The sequence below is a fragment of the Kwoniella shivajii genome, chromosome 5 (genome assembly GCF_035658355.1).
Source record: "Kwoniella shivajii chromosome 5, complete sequence".
NCBI lineage: Eukaryota > Fungi > Basidiomycota > Tremellomycetes > Tremellales > Cryptococcaceae > Kwoniella > Kwoniella shivajii.
The window spans coordinates 676,856-699,544 of record NC_085912.1 but is presented as its reverse complement, the minus strand read 5'-3'; the positions used below and the strand labels follow the sequence as shown (position 1 = coordinate 699,544).

The window sequence follows — 22,689 nt, the reverse complement described above, 5'->3', positions numbered from 1 at the left end:
ATCAAGCTCCTGCTCCAGGAACTTCTCTACCACCTTCACCTAATTTCCTTGCTTTACCTTTTTTCCTTCTGCCCATCGTATTCTCCGGATTGATATGTACGACCGGTAATTCTTTATATTCCAATTGCAAACCATCATTTCGTTTATCCGGTTTTAAATCAGCCCATGATCTATCCGATTCATCTCTGAGATTCAATAATTTCTTCAACTCTTTTTCGATTTTTTGAATATCTAAGGGATTCATTCTTAATCTAGGTATTGTCTCAGGTGGAGGTGTTATTGGTCTTGAAGATGTTGTAGAACTAGATGACTGAGGGAAATAAGTCGTACTTGTAATTTTACTTTTACCTTTTCCACCTTTCCCATGTGTGTTTTTAGATGATGCTATAGTTAATACTTTTCTTCCTCCAACCGAAGTCGTGATTTGCTGTTGAGAAGTATTAGATCCTGGTAAAGTCGGGAATGAACCTCCTCCAGCATCAGCGGCTAATCTTGCCAATCTATCTCGTTCGATTTGCTCTCTCTCCCTTTCTTCTTTAGCCAACTGAGATTCGATCTCACCTTCTATTCGAAGGATCAAACGAGCCAATTGAGCAGGTGTCGATAAAGGGTTGGAACACGACGGACAAGGTAGGTAAGGTAACTGCAGCGAACAGATCACCAGTCCACAAGATTGACAAAGGGGTGTGTAAGTTGATAGAGGGTGTACTCGAGCTGTATGGCGTGGAATAATGAATAGCGATTGAACGAGTAGAGGACGGATCAAATGGGTGTGTCGAGGTGCAAGTAGAATTGCGAGGTGAGTCGTAACGATACAAGCACATCAGCACGATTCGTTTCCCTCCATCAGCAGCATCAAGCGTAAACACCGAAAACACTCACCTTGACAAAAACATTTCAAAGTATTATCATCTTGATGAATCTTTCCTTCACCTTCTTTAAGTATTCTTAATTTCTCTTTCACGTTTTCCAGCTTTTTCACTTGTTTTGATTTTGGTGTATCCCAAATTTTCTCTGCTGATGATCTATTCTTGCCTTTTGAGCTATTACTCCTACTGTCTATTGTAGTAGTTCCGATTGGAGGTGTATCTAACCTTGGTTTAGGTTTATATGTTTGTATATTTACGGCTCCAGCGTGTCTTACTCTTTGAACTGGTGTTTGTCCATGTCCATGTGTATTGATTCCTGATGGAGTGGTAGTTCCACTGGGAGCAGCGGAATTCGATCCAGATCCAAGGCCGGATCCAGTTCTTGATATCCCATGACCATGACTATGACCGTGAGAAGAAGACGATGAAGGTTTACCCCAGCCTGAATCTAATAGATCTGATTCCCTTTTCTTTTGATACACTTTACCTCCAGGTCCAAAAGCAGCCTCTAAAGCTTCTGGAATATTCTGAGTCTGGTTCTGAGTATGCGTAGGGGTCTGCGAAGAAGGGGGTAATCTAGACGATCCAGCATTTGAAGTCGGTCTTGAAAGTGATAAAGGACTAGATGATTTTGACGCTGACGCCTTTCCAGAGGGTTTACCCTTGGCCTGTATCTGAGAGGTGGTAGTGGGTATGGGCTTGAGTAAAGAGTTCGATGGTATTGATTGAGAGGGTATGGATGAGACAGAAGTAGAAGTGAGCGAAGTGAGCGAAGGGAACCGGAATGATATATATCTTGTAGTGAATGATTTAGCTTCGTTCGAAGGTCCCAAAAAGTCCTATAGACATGCATATCGGATCAGTTTTAGTTGCATTTGCGTGACAGACCCCATATCATCGATGCTCCTTGGTGCGGCAAGGGTCATTACAGCGAGTTTAGCTAAGCCCATCGTGCATCACCCTTCCCCGTTGCTCTCCCTGACATACTACGTGAGCAAGGCAATGGACCTCGACTCACCTGAAGATGTACTCTCAATCTAGCTTCATGTGTGTATGATTCCAAATCGGGTATAATCATCTGTTTGATAGTCTCGTCATCTAGATATTGAGTTACGTTGGATATAATAATATCATTTGGGTTGAGAGATGGTGATTGAGTCATCTCGTCAGCGCAACTGCTTCAATCCAAATTCAAAAGGAGTTTGAGAGCTCACCTAGACCAAGGACCATTGATAGATCATTCACCACCCATGAAGGTGTAGTAGAAGGGGCCATTTCTGCTGATTACCTCCAAGGTGCGTTCAATCGATCTCACCAAGCAATGAATAAGCTCGAATCCATTGAGAAGTCAAGAAGCTCAAAAGTCTGAATTGTGCAACACATGTATTGGCTTTTCCTCGGATCCGATCAATAGCAAACCTCCACCAGCGATCGACTTACTCAAATACGAGGGATACTCTCGTTCAGGCATTATGGCTGCTAATGAAGCCAGATTCAAGTCGCAGGCCCATCATCAGCACACCGAAAACAGACTGAGTACACGCTGGACATGCATATACATAATTCATATGAGAAGTATACATAGGCCATCATCACACCTGGCTCCATTTCTACCATCCTTCCGATGCGTCGATAACCGTTCTACACAGCGTATCTACCACTTCCACCCGGTTGTCTATCGGCAGTCTAAGAATGAAGGTGAAACGTCAGCACATGATCCTCTCATTTCCTTGGAAGCTCTTGATATTGAAAGACTTACGTTCAATGCAGCCACTGAAGCTTCAACCAAGTTTCTTCTGATCTCGTCAACAGCAGCCCTCACTCTATGTTCATCATTACTTTCAATGAGTAAACTCAATTTCGGTTCTTCTCCTGTTCCAGGTTCTGTTCCTGGAGGGTAATATAAACCTTTCATAGTTATACTTGCCCCTGATATTTCCTGTAATAAAGTCATTTGTTCTTTATTCGTAGCTTTCCATCTTGCTTTTTGAGGATAATCGTTTATAGGGAAGATTGCATGATAATCAGTTGCATCTGGATCTTTTGTTCGAACTCCAGATATATTGGTTCCTGCAGGTTGTGCCAATCCCAATTTCTCTGCTTTTGTCAATTCGATAGATTGAGTTAACCTCGCTACTACTTTCGCTAATTTCTCAGCATCGACTGTTCTACCTTCTTTCTTGGCTTTTTCTAGTGCAGCTATGGTTTGAGCAGGTAATGATGCCATCGCGACTTTCGAGACTGCTGGACCAATGACTCGATCAGGTGCAGGTCCATGAACGATCTCAACCTTGATTTCCGTGAAAGTATAATCGGCGTCTCCCTTATGCGGGTTCTCAGGACCTTTGACGTATTCGTTGGTTTTCGCTTTATATGGTATGACTGCACCTTCTCTTGACGCAAGCGATAATGCTTCCGATGTATCTCCGTAGGTGTGTTTCTCGGCTTGATCCTTCTCGACTCTTACTCGTTCCAATTTCTCAAGACCTTTTCCAGCATATCCGCTACCCGCTGCTCGGGCTTTGCCGGATTTGATCTTGCCGAGGAAGTCTATAAATATAATAGTCAGTTGAAGGGTAATGCAGAAGGCAAACGGATGAGGATGAAATCAGAGGGATTGTGGCATGTGGGAGAGCAAGAACTCACTATCGGACATCTTTTTGAGATCATCGGAAATGAACGCTTTACTCGCTTCCAACGCTCGAACAATATCCACAGAAAATTTCTCCTGGGAAGGAGTGATGAAAGTGATACAGACACCTGTATTACCAGCACGACCCGTTCGACCGGCTCTATGCACATAATCTTCCATATGATTGGGACAGTCGTAGTTCTAAGACATATTTCCTTGGTAAGCATTGCTGTATCTGAACAAGAAGCAGGCGAAATCCCTCACTATGACAAGTTTCAATTCTTTGACATCCAAACCTCTTGCGGCAACGGATGTAGCGACTATTATTGGTACATCACCATTTTTGAAGTTCTTAATTGCTTCATCTCGATCAATCTGTTCCTTTCCACCATGTAGGGACGCACAAACATAACCTCTTTGAAGTAAATCTCTGAATAGGTCATCCGCTGATTCTTGCCTATCGACAAATATCAATGTCCTGAAATCTTCTTCATCATCTTTATGTAATTCACCCATTTCGCCTAAGATCTCCAACAGTCTAGTGAATTTAGAATCCGGCTCTCTAACTTCGACTCTCTGATCAATTTCAGGTGCGACAACTGATCTTCCACCGACTGTAATTTCCAGTGGTTTAACTAATACCTTTCGAGCTAGAGATTCCATGGTTTTGGGGAACGTCGCAGAGAATAATACTTTCTGCGCCTCTGGTCGTACATTGTTGACGATCTTCATCACTTGTGGCTCGAAGCCCATATCAAACATGCGATCGGCTTCGTCCATAACCATGTAAGTCGTTCTTCGGAGATTCGTGACACGTCCATTATTTGCTGTGAGGAGGTCAATCATTCGTCCAGGAGTACAAACGACGACTTCTGCTCCTTTCTTCATCGCTGCTATATCTTCAGAAATGGACGAACCGCCAACACAGCATGTGACCTGCACAAAGACACCATTAGCTTGGTTCATTTCGGTAAACACCAATCCTACAACTCACTCTGATATTGAGAAGTTTCATGAACGATTGGCATTCCTTGTAAATCTGAGTTGCCAATTCTCGAGTAGGAGACATAACTACCGCTATGGGACCTTCATTACCTGTGACTGGCCTTTGATCTCGAACATGTCTGAACATAGGAAGGAGGAAAGCGACAGTTTTACCTGAACCTGTTTTCGCGATACCAATGACGTCTCGACCTGACATAATAGCGGGAATAGCCTGAGCTTGAATGGATGTTGGAGTTTCCCAACCATGATGACGTATAACATCGAGGCTGCATGATCAGGTCAATTTAGTTATAGTCACAAATGGAGCCGGAATATTGACTTACCATCCCGTTGGAAGACCGTAAGCACCCCAATTTTTCACAGGTTTGGGTGCGTCTTGTCCCCTGATCTTGATACCATCCATCTCCAGTCTCAAAAGTTCTGCATCCTCTTCATCTAATTCGGCCACTTCAACAGGTGGATTATAGAAGGCCTTACGGAAAGGCTCATAATCAATTTTGGAGTGATCTGGAGGTGGTAAATCCTTCTTCCGGGATTTGGCAGCTGCTTGCCTATGAACGACTAGTTAGTCTCCGCTCAGATTGAGAAAGGAAAGGAAAAGGGAAGCGTGGAGACTTGTGAAGTTGAACTCACTGTAAAAGAGCTTCTGCTTCAGCCAATTTGTCTTCAACCTTTACTTTTTCTTCCTCATCATCACTTTCATCTCCAGTTTGCCTTAATCCCATTCTCTTAACATCCGCAGTATCCACTTGCACCACTTGATCCACGTTATTCCTCATAAAAGCGTCTAGAGGATCTTCTTCTTCCTCCTCCTCTTTTACCTCTTCGGGCTTCTTATCAATCTCCATTTGATCTGATTCAACCACATTCTCATGCCCATCTCCGTTTTCGTTTCCGGTTACATCAGGCTTGATATCATCATGTTCGTTTTCGTCACCTTCGGCAATGGCCATATCATCTCCAATAGCATCTATTTGAGCAGCTTCTCCACTTTGTACTTCAGGGTTAAATTCAGGTAAATCTCCCAGATTCGGCAGTTTCCTATCTGACGTTTCCTCGTCGTCTAGTGTAGCTGCTAAAGAACGTTTCAAAGGTGTAGGTCCAGCTTTCAATGGAAGTCCAATACGAGATAAAGAGAATGCGGTAGGCTTATTCGGTAATCCAGCTATGAAATACAGGATGTTGAGCAAGGCACCGTAGTATCATTATAATCATAACGTGATATGGGGAAAAAGAGGAACTTACATTTGAGAGGAGGGGCGGGACTTGATATAGTTGTTGTAGGTTTTGGAGTTGGTTCAGGGGTTGATGTAGTTGTATTTGTGGTAGTTTTACCTTCTTTCAATGCTCTTTGTTTTTTCCAAGCTTCTAAGCGTTCTTTCGCTTTCCTTTTCTTATCCTCTTCAGTTTCAGGTACAGGGGAACCGCTTGCGGGTGTACCGATATCCGTTATGGGAGTTCTGACGGCCGGAGATGAAGGTGCTTTTCGAACGGGTGAAGGTGAACGTGTACGACCATTTATTCGAGATGCTACATCTCTCCTTTCAGGTTCTCTACGACGATCATCTCGTTCTCGTTCCCGTTCACGGTCACGATCTCGTTGATCTCTATCATCGGGACGTCTTCTGTCATCCCTCTCATCTCTTCTTCGTCTATCACGATCATCCTCACCACGATATCTATCCCTTTCTCTATCTCTATCTCTATCTCTAGTCCTATCCTTGTCTCTTTCTCTTTCTCTGTCTCTTGATGTATAGTGCTCGTCGTCATATCGAGAACCTTTTCTATCGTCAGACCTCCTCGACGATCCACCGTAAGAACGCTCGTACCGTGATGGAGAAGGACTTCTGTGTCCCTTATGACTGCTTCTCCTACCTTCCGGTGACCTGGAACGACGGGGTGATCGAGGCATCTTGTTCTTATCGTATTCAAACGGAACACCGTTGTTCTGATATATTTTGGATGAATGAACAGGTGGACCAGGATCAACAATGACCACTCAATAACAATATTGTTCAAAATAAGAAGAGTAGGAAAGTAAGGAAGGAAATGAAAGGTAAGACAGCATATATGAGGGGATCAAACAAGATATAGTTGGAATCACATATGTATATTTCCCTCCACATTCAACGCGTCTCAGAGACCACCACTTCCATCATCTGTCAAAGTGATAGTTAGTGATTATACATCAATTCTCTACTTTCACATCCTTCATGTAATAGGCAGGAATTTGATTACCAGAGAAGCAGAACCAAACTTGTCCTGCTCACATTATTGTCACGATGGAATCACCGTCATCTTCGACCCGGTTTACCCTTCTCCCTACTTCTTACCTGGCCTCACAACCGCCCTCATCCGAAATCACCTTACAATCGTTAATTGACACTTCTGATCGTATGGCGGAAGAGGCGAGAGAGGCTTTACCGTACAGTTTCGATGAATGTACTTTTGATAAAGGTTATTTGCGACAGAGTGTATGGTCCTGCCTAGGTATGTTAGCTGTGCATTATTCAAGAAATATAAGCTAACGGGAGTATTACAGATTGCGGAGAAAAAGGAGTCTGTTATGGATGTTCCATCTCATGTCATGCCGGTGAGTTGCTTCCTTGTTTAAAGTCGACCGTCTACAAAGTGATCTCGTCTGAGTGGGCTGATCTAAATCTCAATATAACAGAACATCGCTTGGTCGAACTTTGGACTCGTCGAACATTCAAATGTGACTGTCCAACAAAGTCTACCCAGCCTGAACCCAAAAGTAAATTTGAGTCCGGTCATCCAGCCAAAAGAAGAAGAAGGTGTAATTTATATCCGCCAGAATCGCAACCACAAGAACCTAATGAACGGAATCATTACACTCAAAACTTCAAAGGGAAATTCTGTAGATGTGATAGAGAATATAATGCTGAGACTGAAACTGAAGCTATGATCTGTTGTATAGCATGTGAAGTGAGTCAAAATACCTTATGAACTACATTTCTTTTCTTTCAAAAAAAAGTCAAGGGGGATCAGAGGGACTCACTTGGATGTGGTAGGATTGGTTCCATGAATCGTGTCTCAGTTTACGACTACCCAGTAATATCTCTACCAGAATATCCGATTTAGAAGGTAATCCATCTTCGAGTTCGGCTTCGGTGATTCAAGATGGAGTAGCTGCGGAAATTGATGAGGAAGGAGATGACGGAGACGATGAAGATGAAGAATCATCTGTGTTGATCAGATCAGATAGTTATGATGGTTTGATTTGTTCAAATTGCGTCAAGAGTAATCATTATCTGAGTAGTCAAGCTGGGAAACAAGGTTGGATGATCATCGAACCACATTCTGAAGGTGGATGGGAAGTGATTGGACAAGAATCAAATGTCCCAGGTGCAGATGTCACTGAGATCGAGAATACCAAGGAAGATACTAAAGAAGACAATATGAAGAGGAAAGCTGAACGTGGAAATGGAATTGAAGCTGAACCTGATCACAAGAAAGTCAAAATTGATAATGGACTTTCCACACCGATTACCGCTAGTACTGAGCGTGAATCCACTTCTCACGATGATGAACGACCAGATGAAATCAAAAATCACGAGACTCGCTGGAAATGGAAAGGAACAGGCGATATCTTCTTAGCGAATGGCGTAAGAGAGAAACTCAAGGATCAACTCGATGTACGTTCTTACTTTTCTCAAATAGATTTACGATATCGATAACCATAGCTTATTTGACTGATCTTCGCAGCAAAAGACAATTGCTTCTTTACCATTCCCCCTTGAAGATGAAGAGATATACGAACCTCCAAAAGATGACGATCAAGGTTAGCTACTCGCTCTTGATAAAAGTCTATAAAAAAAAGCAAGCTAGCTGTGTTACCAATACTGATTTACATCGCTGTTTTTTCCCTCTATATATAGAAGAAACCATAGAACAAGTCACTTCCAGAGTAATGACTTCTTTGCCTAGAGTGCAGGCTATAGAAGCTTTACATGGCTATCAGAAGTTGAAGTGAGTTGATTCACATCATCTCAATCACGCGATGGTGTTAGGAAGCTAATATCAGATTTTCCTCTGGTCAAATAGGGATAGGCTTAACAGTATGCTTCAAGAACACGTAGCTTCTGGGAAAACAGTTAGTAAAGAGGATATAGAAGGTTTATTCGAACAATTAAAGGGGAGAACGAATTGATACACCTGTTTCTGGTGAAGAAGTGGGAAATAAGGCGAAAAGAGAGACAAAAAGTTGTATACATCAATGTTAGTGAAATCCAACGCTAAAGAAGGAAATACGAAGATAGTAGGGATAGTTGTATATGATAATGTGCTATGTATCTCCATGCGCTGGCCCTGCATGAAATCAATGTAAATGCATATCAATATATATATCATCTCTAACAAAACCATAAATCAAAAACCAAAAACGCAGAAAATCATACTGATTCATCCTATAAAATCGATTGGAATCTCTCAATCGCTAATCTAAGAGTTTCAATTTCGACTTCTATATTCTTCAACTTTTCAGAATTCGAATTTCGGACTTCTTCTTTTATAGTAGTTTCATAATTTGGTTGTTCGGTCAATTTTATCAATTTGTTTTTATTCGATTGGACGATAGCTTCTTTCTTTTGTAATTTATCTACTTCTGCTGCAGCGTTGACTTTTCCCTGTATTAATCAATCCCCAGTCGATATAAGTCGTCAGTGATTCATCATATAGTTAGACATGGCTTCAAGTTTACGAACAAGGACAAGAAGGGAACGATGAGGTACTAAATGAAGGATCCAAAATGAGTACTTACAGCAACGGGAATATGCACATTGATGTCGGTGGTGACAAATTCAGTTCCACATCCTTTTGGTACTTCTGAATCTTCAACAATGAATTTAACGGTACCACATCCTTTGGTCAATCCAACAATGATAGCTTCTTGAGATCTGAGGATTTTCATTTGTTGGTCATTCTTGACTTGTACAAGGACTAAATTATAACGAGACATCAGCTACTCTGTCAATGGCAGAAAAATCCAACGGCTAGCTGAAAATATCGATTGACTCACCAGTAATTTTGTCCTCAACGGTCTTACCATTCGTTGGCAGGTTATACAGTCCAACAATTGATCGAGCGGATTTGATGCATTCCACGACAGTATCGAATTCAGTGACAGCTTCAGGGAACTCTTGTTGTGAAATCTGCAAATTCATCGGGAGTCAGTATCATGACAGTCCAGCTTTGCTTTTTGCAAGTGAAGTGCTGATCTCCTCCGAGAGGAAGGCCAGCGGAGTTAGGAAAGGTTCCACACTCACGTATTCAGGGAATGAAGCCAACATGATAGATTCACATTTATCACCTTCTCTTCTTGGTAAACGTTGCCACAGATCTTCAGTAACGTAAGGCATAAAAGGATGTAACAATTTCAATCCACCTTCCAGACATGTATATAATGTGTTTTGAGCGGATATTTTGGCGGAGGCATCTGGATTGGCTTCGAAAAGAGGTTTGGTTGCTTCCTATATATCAGAACATGAAGTCTCGTCTCAGCTGCTATTCATGTCATTCTGTATAGACAAGATCGACTCACGATGAAAACATCACACAAGTCATTCAAGAAGTATTGATAAGCAGCATTTGTAGCATCTGCAAACTCTCTAGTCTCCAAAGACTTGTTAACGGTAGCAGAAGCAACATTGAGTTTGTGGAACAACCACTTTTCAACTAGACCTTCTTTACCCGTTGGCTATCCGATTATCCGAGATGTCAGCTCATCTGGTTTCCGTAGCGTAACGGAAGTTGACAATGACTCACCAGGGCTGAAGCGTTAGGAACGAAAGTACTTTGTTGTCTTACACCTTCCAAATTGACCAAATCCATTCGGAAGAGGCAGAACTTTGTAGCGTTCCAAAGTTTGTTACAGAACTTTCTGTATCCTTCAACTCGACCGATATCCATGTTAATATCTCGACCTGTGGACGGTTTGTTGAGTTAGCCTTCTATATGAGAATGCTTCGAACGCTCATGGTAGCTCACCTCCTGAAGTATAGTTACATAAGGTAAATCTCAAGGCGTCAGTACCACATTGTGGGATACCTTTGGGGAAAAGTTTCTTTTGTCCATCTTCAGCTTTGAGAATCTCTTTCTCAGGTAAATTACCCATTCGAAGATCGTTGTGTAGTTTTTGAAGGTTCTGACCGGTAACGACGTCCAATGGGTCGATAACGTTTCCGAGAGATTTTGACATTTTTCGGCCGTAAGCATCTCGGATCATTGGATGACAATAAACTTCCTTGAAAGGCATTTGATCTGTGAGGGCATTTCCGAAGAAGACCATCCTGGCAACCCAGAAGAAGATGATATCCCATCCGGTTTCGAGGATCGAGTTGGGGTAGAAGTGCTCCATGTCGGCAGTCTGGGTAAAGTTGAGTCAACACTGAATGTGACATCGCGAAGAAGTAAAGCGTACCTTATTAGGCCAGCCCATCGTTGAGAAAGGCCAAAGACCAGATGAGAACCAGGTATCAAGAACGTCCTCGTCTTGTTCGAGAGTGTACTTTTTACCCTGTGCTTGTTCTTTCGCCTGGATCTCTGCCTCCTCGAAGCTTCTCGCTACGATCCAGTTCTTGTTGTCGGCAGTCTAGCATAAAAATAGTCAATCACAATCACGTATATCAGTCCGACTGATAAAGCTCACATCGGTAGCTTCTCCGTCATATTTGATCAGATAAGCGGGACATCTGTGACCCCACCATAGTTGTCGAGAGATACACCAATCTTGCATGTTCTCCATCCAACGGATCCAGTCAGCGGCAGATGTTTTGGGCTTGATTTCAAGCTCGCCGGCTCGGGTTCGCTAGATTTGCATGTCAGCACGAGGCCTGCACATGATATACAATCAACTTACTCTGAGAGCGTCCTCTGCCAAAGGTTTACAGTTGATCCACCATTGAGGTTTGAGGATTTGCTCGACGACATCACCGGAACGACTGATTATGATAAGTCAATGAGACAATACTGCTAAACAAGTAGTAGCGTAGGATTTGCTTACGAGCAGATAGGAATTTGCATCTCGTTGTCATTCTGCTCAACGAATAATCCTTTTTCTTTCAGATCTTTGATGATCTCGTTTCTGATGTGGAATCGTTTCATGCCCTATGCGAAGCTGACATCAGAGATAGGTCTGTATCAAGTCACGAGAAGACGCTTACCTGGTAAGGAGCAGCATTCTCATTGTATGTTCCATCATCATTCATCAAACTTATAAATTCTAAGTTATTTCGTTGACCACATTCGAAATCGTTAGGGTCATGAGCAGGAGTAATCTTTACAGCACCAGTACCAAACTCCATATCTACAGTGATAGCATCGGTGATAATTGGGATTCGACGATTGTTGAATGGGTGAATAGCGAATTTACCGTGAAGGTGTGTATATCGGGTATCATCTGGATGAACGGCAATTGCTGTATCACCAAGCATGGTTTCTGGACGTGTAGTTGCTACGATAATTTTCTCATCCGAATTCTCGATTGGATATGCGAAAGAAGTAATGACACCAAATTCGAATTTCTCTTTGGCATCATAGCCTTTCACGTTCAACATAGTTCGACCTGTCAAGGCCATTTGATCGACCTCGAGATTTGACAAACTAGTGTTCAAGTAGACACACCAGTTTACTAATCTGTTTGCACGATACAGCAAACCCTTCTCGTGCATTATGCAGAAGCATTCTTGGACAGCTTTGCTCAGTGACTGAGGACAAAGCTTAGCAGACAATTGTATCATACTGGTGGAACAAAACTCACATCATCCATGGTAAAAGCGACTCTATCCCAGTCGAATGAACCACCGAGTCGTTCCATTTGGTTGGTGATTTTAGCTTGATATTGATCTTTCCAATCCCACACCTTCTCCAAGAATTTCTCTCGACCATAATGATGTCTGGAGTGTCCTTCGGTTTTCATCAATCTTTGTTCTACAACAGCTTGAGTTGCGATACCAGCATGATCATATCCAGGGAGGTATAAGACAGTGAACCCTTGCATTCGTTTCCTGATATCCCATGCAGTGTAAGTCCGAGACAAGGCAAAGCTGACGATGTATGACTTACCAACGAATCATAGCGTCTTGAAGTGAAACGGTCAAAGCGTGACCGATATGGAGATTACCGGTAACATTAGGAGGAGGGAATGTGATACAGAATGTTCCTTTTTCGGTTGGTTTTCCATCAGATCCATAACGAGGTTTGAAGAATCCTTTGGTATTCCACCAATCGTAATGAGCAGCTTCTACCTGAATTGGGTCGTACCCAGAGGGAAGATTGCCGGATACATCTATAGCCAGTAGGCATAATCAGCCGAAACCCTCTTGCAGCGAATTATAACATCATACTAACCTTTCTTCTCTCCTTTTGGCGTGGTATTGACCCATTCCTCTGCAGCTACTTCTACTTTCTTTTCTTTCTTGTCCGCCTTGCTTTTACCTGGACCTTGAGCTACAGCCGGTCCCTTTGCTGCCTTTTGAGCGAGCTTCTCCAATCGCTTAGCTTCCTTCTTAGCTATATGTCTGTCTGTCAGCTTATCTAATTTCAGACTTTTAGGTGGAACAGCTGCTTACCGGCATTTTTAGAAGTTTCCTTTCCACCTTCTTCACCTCCGGGTACAGACGCAGCGGCTGCACCTTCAGCTGGATTTGCTTGTTCGACCGGTAAGAGATCAGGAGGAAGAGCAACTTTCTGTTGTTCTGAAGACATGATCGATGATCTTCTCTTGAGTGCTGTGGAAGTCGATTTTTGTGCGCTTGGACGAATATATGTTTTGAAAGTGGATGTGAATATAGGTGTGAATGTTGAAGTTGAAGAACCACTTGTTGCAAATGAACGAAAGGAGCGAGTCGAGTGATTGAATGAATGCCTGAGCATAAACTCTTCTTGCTTATCTATCGACTCGATCTACACGAGCTAATCGGGTGGAGAGATATAAAGGAGTGATAAGGTGGGGTATCCTTTTCGAAGCTAAGAGGTTTCGAGGATATTCATATGGGAAAATGACTCCAAAAAAAAGTCGGAATGTAAAGTATGTAAGTATGTTGTGCAGTGACATTTAAATGGGTCACTCAATTAAGATATCCCCTCACTCGACGCGGGTCCATGCGTCATGTCTTTTGGACTATCCATTAAAACGTTGTTATTGTTTTCTTCATAGATCTATTCTTGTCTTGTCCATACTCCTACACATCTCAATCAAGATGATATCAGTGAGCTAGATTCTAGAGCATCTTATGACTCAGCTGATGACTCACTGCGTCCATAGGCATTCTTTATATTCAATCAAAAAGGAGAAGTGTTGATATCGAGACTATTCAGACAAGATTTGAAGTAAGTAAAGGCTATCATCAGACCTGATCAGTCGATACATGGCTGCTGATTTTTGGGATTGTGTTTAGACGATCTATATCAGATGTATTCCGTATTCAAGTAATATCTAATCCGGATGTTCGTTCTCCCATAATTACATTGGGCTCAACATCTTTCTTTCACGTGAGAATAAATAACGTGTACGTGGTTGGAGTCACAAAGTAAGTCCTTGTCTGAAAATGGATATGACTTCTTTGTCTGACACAGAGTGTAGATGCAATGCGTCCGCGGCTTTGGTATTCGAGTTCCTGTATCGGTTCATAACGATTTCTAGAAGCTATTTTACTAAATTAGACGAAGAAAGTGTGAAAAACAACTTTGTACTGATATACGAATTACTGGATGGTACGTTAATTCATTTTTCCAACCTCAACTGTTCTAAAATTCTATATGGTACTGTTAAAGCTGATACTGGATGTTTGAACAGAAATCATTGACTTTGGATTCCCTCAAAATTCTGAGATTGATACGCTGAAAATGTACATAACGACGGAGAGTATTAAATCTGAAATGGCAGTTGTAAGTTAGCTGATTAATGCCTACCAAAAGGAATCACACCAAGCTGACTCTCAGATTTACTTTTTAGAGAGAAGATTCGTCGAAAATCACTATACAAGCTACAGGTGCAACGTCATGGCGCCGATCAGATGTCAAATATAGGAAGAATGAAGCTTTTGTTGATGTTATTGAGACTGTTAATCTCCTGATGAGTAAAGAGGGTGAGTGGAAAGTCTTGATCCTTGACAGATATTATCTCCGTTGTCCTGAACACTCAGAGAATCTGATCTGTTCATGTTTTCTTTTCAGGCGCTGTATTAAGAGCAGATGTTGATGGACAGATTCTTATGAGAGCATATCTGAGTGGAACGCCAGAATGTAAATTCGGTCTGAACGATAAATTGGTCTTACAAAAGCGGTATGTATACTCTTTGAAGTCCGATATGGTGGATAAGCTGATCTAAATACTGTGCAGAGGGAACGAAGCTTCCAAATCTGACGGAGCGGTAGAATTGGATGATTGTCAGTTCCATCAATGTGTAAGATTAGGTAAATTCGATTCGGATAGAAGTATCAGTTTCATACCTCCCGATGGAGAATTTGAACTCATGAGGTGAGTAAAATGGTTCTGATCTAGAAAAAACGATATCTATAGCGATATCACGTTCCGTATATCAACGCAGGGAAGGATTGATGGAGCCCATCTGACTTGGCTGTTATAGATATCGATCAACATCAAACATAAACCTGCCATTCCGATTACAAACTCATGTAACTGAACCATCGAGATCAAAAGTAGAATACACAATTCATCTCAAAGCGAATTTCGACCCTAAATTAAATGCCAATAATGTGGTTTTACGTATTCCAACGCCATTGAATACTACTGGTGTTCAAGCTAAAGTGGGAGTTGGAAAAGCTAAATACGTCCCTGGGGAGAATGTCATTATATGGAAGTAAGTTTGACCAGTCCTCATCAATAATTCCTTCCCTTCATCCCTGATGTTAGAGTAGGACAGAATATGCTAATATCTTCGTTTGGAACATTAGGATACCTCGATTACAAGGAGCGCAAGAATGCACTTTGACTGCTGAAGCTGATCTGGCGACTACGACACATAGACAAGCATGGTCTAGGCCACCTATACAACTTGATTTCTCAGGTGATTGTCCACTTCTCTTGATAAGACAAATTAGTGAAAGGGGTTATTTAACAGATTTAGAACTAACTTTTCGATTGTGCAGTGGTCATGTTTACTGCGTCAGGATTACTAGTTCGGTTCTTGAAAGTATTCGAGAAAAGTGGTTATCAAAGTGTCAAATGGGTCAGATATCTATCGAAAGCTAATGGATCTTATCAAATAAGGGTGAGTTTTGATTTAGGTGTGAATAAACATATAAGGCTGTCATGGCTGATATCTCAATTTGAATCACAGTTTTAAATTGTCTTTAAATAACGATGCGGTTCACGAATGAATGAGGAGTCGGATGAAATAGGTATGAGTGGAGCAGTATTAATCTACAGATGATAGATCTTGATCATCTCTTGTATTGATTTTATGAATTTGTTACGATTATATTGGGTTATGTGACAAGTATAAGGCAATCGTCCCGGCTCGACGATGCATGAATAAAAAAGACAATTCAATCTATGAGATGATCCGATATCTTATTATAAGTACGATCACTAAACAACGTAGCGCGACGCAGCTGGACGACGTATTTTGCGTCACTATAAAAATTCCCTGCTATTGCACTAATTATTCCCCAATATCACTTCTATCATCTAACAGAACTTGATTATCCATATCACCGTTTTCTCTCTTTTGATATTCTCTTTCCCATCCTCTCTTCGATAAATGACCACATAAAGCTGCACGACCTTCTTTGTATTTCGCATATACAAGTGTGAGGGTGATTAGGACCCAGTAAAGGATGTATGTTGAGCTGTGAATGGAAGAACGATTAGCCGTGGAGCGTACTCTGAAGACCACATCTTCCAACTCTCGACCCGATCCCCCTTCAAACTTTGCTTTGCTTCGCACTCCTGACCCGATAGGTCATCGGGGGCTTGGGGGCTTGGGGGCTTGGGGGCTTGGAGGCTTGGGGGCTAAGGGACAACTTACACAGTCCAGATTGTTCCAGTATTGTTCCAACCTATGACGGCTTGAGCTAATTGAGCCATGTTATCACCTGAACCAGGTTCTGGATCCCACCAAGTCAAATGCCATATGTTACCTTTAACTCTATAGGATCCTGGACCATTTCCAGCTTCGGCAGCTGCTGTACCAACGTATGAAATGAAATATTGCCTTTCAAATGAATATGCCGCTCTGGAAGCTAATCCTGCGCCTATCATGAACAATAACAAAGATGAGAATTGAACGAATCTGTTCAATGATAATGGTGTTGTTGAGGAGAATAATAAGTAGGCTAATCACAGGAAGAGAGCAAAAAGATAGCAAGTGATATGGTTAGCTTGAAATAATGCTCGATATTCGGCCAGATCCATCCCTAACTTCCAATTCTAGAGTGAAATCAGGCAATTGATAATTGCTCACCAATAGTACCACCAACTACCAGTCCACCAATTCCACCTCCAGCAACCGCACTTCCTTTTTCACTCAACCCAATCCCACCTAGAAAGACTACGCCTTCCAGACCTTCTCTCAGGACAGTGATAAAAGGTAAACCAAACAAGATCGCAGTAGCTTTATTTGCGCCTCCTCGTCCACGTCCGCGTCCTCTTCCAGGTTTACGTTCATGACTGTGACTATGATTATGACCATGATGGTGGTGATGAGTGAGGGTATTTTCAGGATCTGATTCAGCTTGAGATTGATATGCCGATAATAGCTTTAATCGCCATTTCACTTGTGCGTGAGGTAATCGAAGGAAGGCCAATGACATTACGAGAATCCTGCGGTGGGAGGAAGGGAGAGGGGCGGGGTAAACAAGGGTGAGCATGAACATGTCAGAGAGTATAACGTGTTTATCTCGAAATGAAGATGTCGGTTCAAAACTCACAATAAAGAAGCTAATAGACAAAAACCACCTTCCCATAAATTCTCTGCATCCTGCCATAGATCGTGTGTATATGTGTAGAACTATGATTTCAAGAGTCAGCTAAAAATCCTTGCTTCTCGTCTTCGTCTTCGTCGTCACAACAGAAACGTTGTAAGTCATAGTGAGAAGAAGATAATGCGGTCACATTCAGATCAGAATTCAAATCCCCAAAAACGAGAATTGAACTCACGACATATAAGAAAATAGCTCCAATGGCCATGGCTACTGTACCACCTAAAATTGCCCCTGACCAAATTTGTATTTTCATTTTCTTTATCACCTTATCTTTGTCATTTTCTCCCACCACCACCACCACTGCTGCTCCTCCTTCTACACCTTCCAATGCCTCTTCTTGTTCTTGATCATTTTCATTTTCATCCGAATTGAATATTTTGTTTTTGTTTTGAGATGTCGATAGTAGTGATTGATTTTCTGTTCTTTGTTGATCGTGCCCATATGGCGATGGAGAATTCGATCTTGATCTTGATCTGGAAGCACCGTATGAACTTCTATTATTCGTTGTGGAAGACAGTAATTCCTGTGATGACCTAGCTGAATCTTCAGATTGACGATGATTATATTCTGATTCTAATTCTGATTCTGATCGCAAACCTGGACCTGAATTTCCTGAAAGAGGTTCAGATGGTTTCACTAGAGATGGTACGAGCTGAGTTATGAATCCCAATAATACGGCAACTATGAATAGATTCCATTCTTAGCTTCAAAACAAATTTGGAGCCTCGTTGAAAATGCAAAGGCGAAACTCACTGATTATACCTGCTTCAAGTGATTCTCGAAGTAAGATAAAGAACGCTACAGGCTATTATTGATCAAGAATCCAACACGTAAGTCAGTAAAACGCCGAATGATCGTATTCCATATTCTATCAGACGGTTAAAATCTTTTCTCGATAGTCATCGACCATATTTCATCAGAAGAAGAATAGATGATACCCACGGAAAAGTAATCTGTTAATGCCATTTTCGATCAAGATATTTGTTAATGAACGATATTAGGTTATGTTATCTTCTTGTTTGGCATGACAAGGTAGCTCTCTCGCCGTTTATTATCGTCGCAATACCTGATTGAATGGACGTTTGTGATTGATCTTGACGATTGTGAAAAGAAATGAGATGCCAAGAGTGGTTAAAAATGTCTCACTGCCATCCATTCCGATCACGGCCGAAAAAAATAAAACATTCTCATGATGATGATGATGACGGGGGGCGCTTAAAAAACGAAGAGATGGCGGAGATGACCGATTCAGCATTCCATCAACAACGGAGAAGGAATTAACGACATTGGGCGGTGCAGCGAATGACATCTGTTAGTGAGTACCACCGTTGCTGAAGACTGCAACGCTCATATTTGCAAACAAAGACGTGGAGAGATGAATACGCTTTCAGAGATATATCCTGCATTCATAACTTAACAGCCCTGATTGATGATAATTGATTTTTCACTTTTACTAACTTGACTAAAACGTGATGTCCCCATCCAACCCTACCTATTCAGAGGGAAAAGACACGACCAGAACCGAAAACCGAAAGACCTCAAGCGAATACTGGGGAGTTGACCTAAGAGATAATGAACTGAAAAGGGAGAAAAAAAGATCAAAGATGGACTAATATAAAAGTGAAGTAGTTATGACAACGTTTCGGACGTGTTTGTTTGATTCAAAACCGGGGTGCAATAAAAAGGAAAGATCAGGAAATGACAATATTATTACACATTTTGCTGCTTGGTTTCTTTGATGGGCGATTCTTTAATCTGAGGATGAAAGCTCTGCGTGACTAAAAGAGGCGATAGGAATAAGGGCTATGTAGAGAGGTGTGTGGCGTGGTATCGAGGTATTCAGGTATTCAGGTATTCAGGTATTCAGGTGTAAGAGGGACTCAGACCTTTACTGATCTTCTGTTGATCATGGTAATGGGCTAAGGTCTGCTCCATTCGTGGCAGCTCCTCCGTCCATCAAGTTGTATGGTCTGCGAGCTCGATAGTGAGAGCCAGGTGCATAATTGTTCCAGGTGAGACCATGTCGGGCAGTGCAACGATGTTAAGACCTTTGATATCATGTTAGCAATTGAGGAGGCCGCTTGGAGATTTGGCGGTATATGGCATGAGAAGTGTAGCGAAAGTCGTAATGAGGTAGATCGTAGTAATGTCATATCGTAGATCGAAGGTATTTGATAGTTGATGCGTAATTTCAGGAATGGGAGAAAGTAGTGAATGATGATCCGTAGTGATGATTCCGAGAAAGAATGAACCGAGCAACCCAATCAAAAGCTTTGTGCCATAGGGTTATTAGGTGGACTCTGATGGTTTTGCAAGCTAATCCCAGATTACCAGATTAGAGCTTGGTCAGCTGATGCTAAGTAGGAGAGCGGTCTCGCGCGACAACGAATTCAGGATTATATATCACCCACCTTTTCCGCTTAGATTTTGTCATTTCCTTCTTCAATGCCGCTCCATCCAGTGGTTTGAGTAACTCGAAAGAACATAACAAGTCTTCTGAAACTGACATGACCGCTCCGAAGTTATCGAATTCCCCGCAATAACTGAAAGGTGGAGAGCACGTCAATGAATGCAAAAGGGGACTGATGAGAAAGACACAGGCTCGTGACTCACTTTGGTGCGGAAAAGACAGTGACTAATGTCCTATCGTTATAGAACTCATACCCATCCTCAACAACCATATGTGCTCTACAAATCAAATCCATATCCTATTGAAAAATGTCAGCTTATACTCATTCTCAGGGAGGCATAATAGCTGAATTCACATGAGTTGCAAGGAAAGCGTTGATTACACTTTTTCCATAACAGAATGATACACCTCTTTCATTATCCTCCCAATCTAATGCCGTGTCGGATGGATCGGACCATACTAAATCGTTCAATAGTCCATAGTCCGGTACATCTACGCGGACCAATCAGCTGTTGTGACCATCGGATCGACACAGCTAGTGGACACTCACCTGTCGGTCTCTGGATCCTCCTTATATCATCCATACTCTTCAAACTAGGACTCAATCCACCATGTACACAGAAAATCTTACTGGCTACGATAGACGCGATTGGGAGAGCATTGAATACGTCGATAAATGTTTTCCAAGTTTTGATGTTCGTCCTTCTTTTACATTCGTCATAGAAGCCATACACTATATAGTCAATGTCAGCTTGGTAATCATATAATATGATTTTCAATGGGACGAGACTAAAAAGTCACCTCTTGTCACATTTGCACATTCGTGATTTCCACGTAGCAAGAAGAAGTTCTCAGGGTATTTAATCTTGTAACATAACAGTAAAAGAATAGTCTCCAACGACTGTTTTCCTCGATCGACATAATCACCCAAGAATAGATAATTGGCCGCCGGAGGGAATCCACACATTTCAAACATCCGAATCAGATCGGCATACTGATGAAGGAAGCGGGTGGGATCATCAGCTTTCATTTCTCAGTGAAGAGGTAAGAAAAGGGGAATACTGCTCACTTGACCATGAACATCTCCTACAATCTTTACTGGAGGACTGAGTTCGATTAAAGTAGGTTGAGATAAGAATACTTCCCTTGCGGCTGCACAGACACTTGCTATTTCTGCGTTTTTCAATGGGGGTGATTTGGTTACTTTCCCGCTATACCCAGCTTCCAGCAATCTGTGAATCATATTATCGACATCTAAAACTTGTGGACCGGTTGCGCTTGTACCTCCGATACTTGATCTACTTATGGTGGCAGTTAAAGCTGCACCTGGTGAGAGTGAAGAAGCTGAATCACGTTGCATATGACCTGGACCTGTTGGTGAGCTCAAAGGCGGTGATCCTGGTCTACCTGGAGAAACAGATAATGCCGAAGGTGGAGGAGGAGAATGACCGAGTAACGATGATCTGGTTTTAGGCGCTGCTAAGATGTTTTGTGTTGTAGGGATATTCGATGGTGTCGTTATCGAAGTTGGTGATGAAGATGAATTATTGTTATTGTTACCTCCTTGTGATAAGGAAGATTTTATAGAAGCCGAACCATCGAATGAATTTTGTGTGTTTAGGTTGGGTCTATTGACACCACCTGAAGCTGAAGAGAAACTTGATATGGAACCATTCTTATCTTTACCTGTAGAACGTCTCGCACTTATTCTTGCAGGTGTACTGAATTGCCCATTGCCATTGCCACTTACATCTATAGAAGGTGATGATCCTGGTGTGGAAGGTGCTCCAGCATTATCGGGTTTGTTGGATGATGACGATGATGATGAGATTGTTGTGTTGGCTAATGAATCTGCTAAATCAGATGTTGATAATTGTCTTGACGAGGTTCGTCCTAATTTCTTTGAAGATGATTGACCTTGACCCATAGTGGATAGGATTCACTGGGTACTGAATATCCAGGAGTAGAGGATGTGAGTGATGTTATAGGGTGGGATGTAAATTAAAGATTAGTCGTCTTGTTCCCAAAGCGTTTCTTGTGAACCGAGATGAGTCGCGTGGGGAGTTGAGTCGATGTTTTCTCACCGATATCAATATAAGCTACTGTGATATGTATGATTCACGGAGGTCGTGTCATCAAGCTGCTGTATGATGTGTTGTATATATATATAGGTATGGGTGTATATGATGTACGGTGATGTTTGCGATTGATGATGGGGATGAGGATGAGGATGGTAAAGCAAGATGTTTTGTGGGAGAATTCAGTTGGAGCGAGGTTTGAGGATGTGAGTGAGTGACCAACTATGATCAATCATCATTGTAAGTTATGTTAGTTAGATCCCGGGTAAAATCAGATTATAATAGTGTATTAAACTTTTGTCATTTCTAATCGATTCAGGGTAACTTTGGTAATAACAGTTCTACACTTTACTTTATCAATGGATTTGGGACTTTTCTAATCACCATTACAAAACATGCTCAGTACAACACCGCATAAAACTCAGTAACGCAGTTTGGTGTGATGACAGGTTGATGTCATTGCGATAGTCAGTCTGGGCGTGAAGAGATACCGTTGCAACAGCATGCATGCATATATATATATATATACACATATACATATAATCGCTGAGTGCATAGCATTACATCACATACACCTCAAGCAAGACAGAATCGATGAGTACAGTTGGCCAAAGTCCTGCCTTGTTCAGGGTCGTCCACAATAATAATGATAATAATAATAATAATAAAACGGAATTATACTTTGGTTAGACGCGTATATCAGATTACGTTGAGAATTGGAAGATTCAG

The 22,689-nt window shown here is 41.8% G+C and overlaps 7 protein-coding genes across 7 annotated transcripts; 2 read left to right on the top strand and 5 right to left on the bottom strand.

Annotated features, from left to right (window-relative positions):
- Position 1: 1 nt before the first annotated feature.
- On the bottom strand, positions 2-2,144 carry IL334_004009 (uncharacterized protein; the record flags this gene model as incomplete). The annotated part of the gene is made up of 4 exons (XM_062935732.1): positions 2-714; positions 883-1,708; positions 1,888-1,967; positions 2,084-2,144. The coding sequence occupies 4 exons, from the start codon at positions 2,142-2,144 to the stop codon at positions 2-4; spliced, it is 1,680 nt and encodes a 559-aa protein (XP_062791783.1).
- A 366-nt stretch (positions 2,145-2,510) lies between these two features.
- On the bottom strand, positions 2,511-6,418 carry IL334_004008 (pre-mRNA-processing ATP-dependent RNA helicase PRP5; the record flags this gene model as incomplete). Its single annotated transcript, XM_062935731.1, has 8 exons — positions 2,511-2,555; positions 2,629-3,419; positions 3,516-3,702; positions 3,766-4,437; positions 4,496-4,772; positions 4,830-5,057; positions 5,140-5,671; positions 5,752-6,418. 8 exons carry the CDS (start codon positions 6,416-6,418, stop codon positions 2,511-2,513), a joined length of 3,399 nt encoding a protein of 1,132 aa, XP_062791782.1.
- Positions 6,419-6,788: 370 nt separating this feature from the next.
- IL334_004007 (uncharacterized protein) lies at positions 6,789-8,677 on the top strand (the record flags this gene model as incomplete). Its single annotated transcript, XM_062935730.1, has 7 exons — positions 6,789-6,996; positions 7,049-7,099; positions 7,181-7,452; positions 7,539-8,162; positions 8,233-8,308; positions 8,406-8,496; positions 8,572-8,677. 7 exons carry the CDS (start codon positions 6,789-6,791, stop codon positions 8,675-8,677), a joined length of 1,428 nt encoding a protein of 475 aa, XP_062791781.1.
- Positions 8,678-8,933: 256 nt separating this feature from the next.
- Positions 8,934-13,230, bottom strand: IL334_004006 (valine-tRNA ligase; the record flags this gene model as incomplete). The annotated part of the gene is made up of 16 exons (XM_062935729.1): positions 8,934-9,152; positions 9,287-9,465; positions 9,545-9,677; positions 9,792-9,995; positions 10,067-10,222; positions 10,291-10,448; positions 10,513-10,891; positions 10,946-11,116; positions 11,174-11,332; positions 11,384-11,465; positions 11,528-11,631; positions 11,688-12,230; positions 12,284-12,530; positions 12,589-12,811; positions 12,874-13,035; positions 13,095-13,230. 16 exons carry the CDS (start codon positions 13,228-13,230, stop codon positions 8,934-8,936), a joined length of 3,255 nt encoding a protein of 1,084 aa, XP_062791780.1.
- Positions 13,231-13,724: 494 nt separating this feature from the next.
- On the top strand, positions 13,725-15,833 carry IL334_004005 (uncharacterized protein; the record flags this gene model as incomplete). The annotated part of the gene is made up of 12 exons (XM_062935728.1): positions 13,725-13,733; positions 13,790-13,854; positions 13,923-14,054; positions 14,108-14,238; positions 14,321-14,412; positions 14,480-14,612; positions 14,701-14,809; positions 14,867-15,004; positions 15,114-15,347; positions 15,442-15,554; positions 15,637-15,758; positions 15,828-15,833. The coding sequence occupies 12 exons, from the start codon at positions 13,725-13,727 to the stop codon at positions 15,831-15,833; spliced, it is 1,284 nt and encodes a 427-aa protein (XP_062791779.1).
- A 318-nt stretch (positions 15,834-16,151) lies between these two features.
- IL334_004004 (uncharacterized protein) lies at positions 16,152-18,438 on the bottom strand (the record flags this gene model as incomplete). Its single annotated transcript, XM_062935727.1, has 8 exons — positions 16,152-16,338; positions 16,518-16,824; positions 16,953-17,102; positions 17,151-17,311; positions 17,419-17,498; positions 17,648-18,153; positions 18,226-18,277; positions 18,415-18,438. 8 exons carry the CDS (start codon positions 18,436-18,438, stop codon positions 16,152-16,154), a joined length of 1,467 nt encoding a protein of 488 aa, XP_062791778.1.
- Positions 18,439-19,736: 1,298 nt separating this feature from the next.
- IL334_004003 (uncharacterized protein) lies at positions 19,737-21,809 on the bottom strand (the record flags this gene model as incomplete). The annotated part of the gene is made up of 7 exons (XM_062935726.1): positions 19,737-19,788; positions 19,884-20,015; positions 20,086-20,180; positions 20,238-20,374; positions 20,433-20,615; positions 20,684-20,876; positions 20,952-21,809. The coding sequence occupies 7 exons, from the start codon at positions 21,807-21,809 to the stop codon at positions 19,737-19,739; spliced, it is 1,650 nt and encodes a 549-aa protein (XP_062791777.1).
- Between the last annotated feature and the right edge of the window lie 880 nt (positions 21,810-22,689).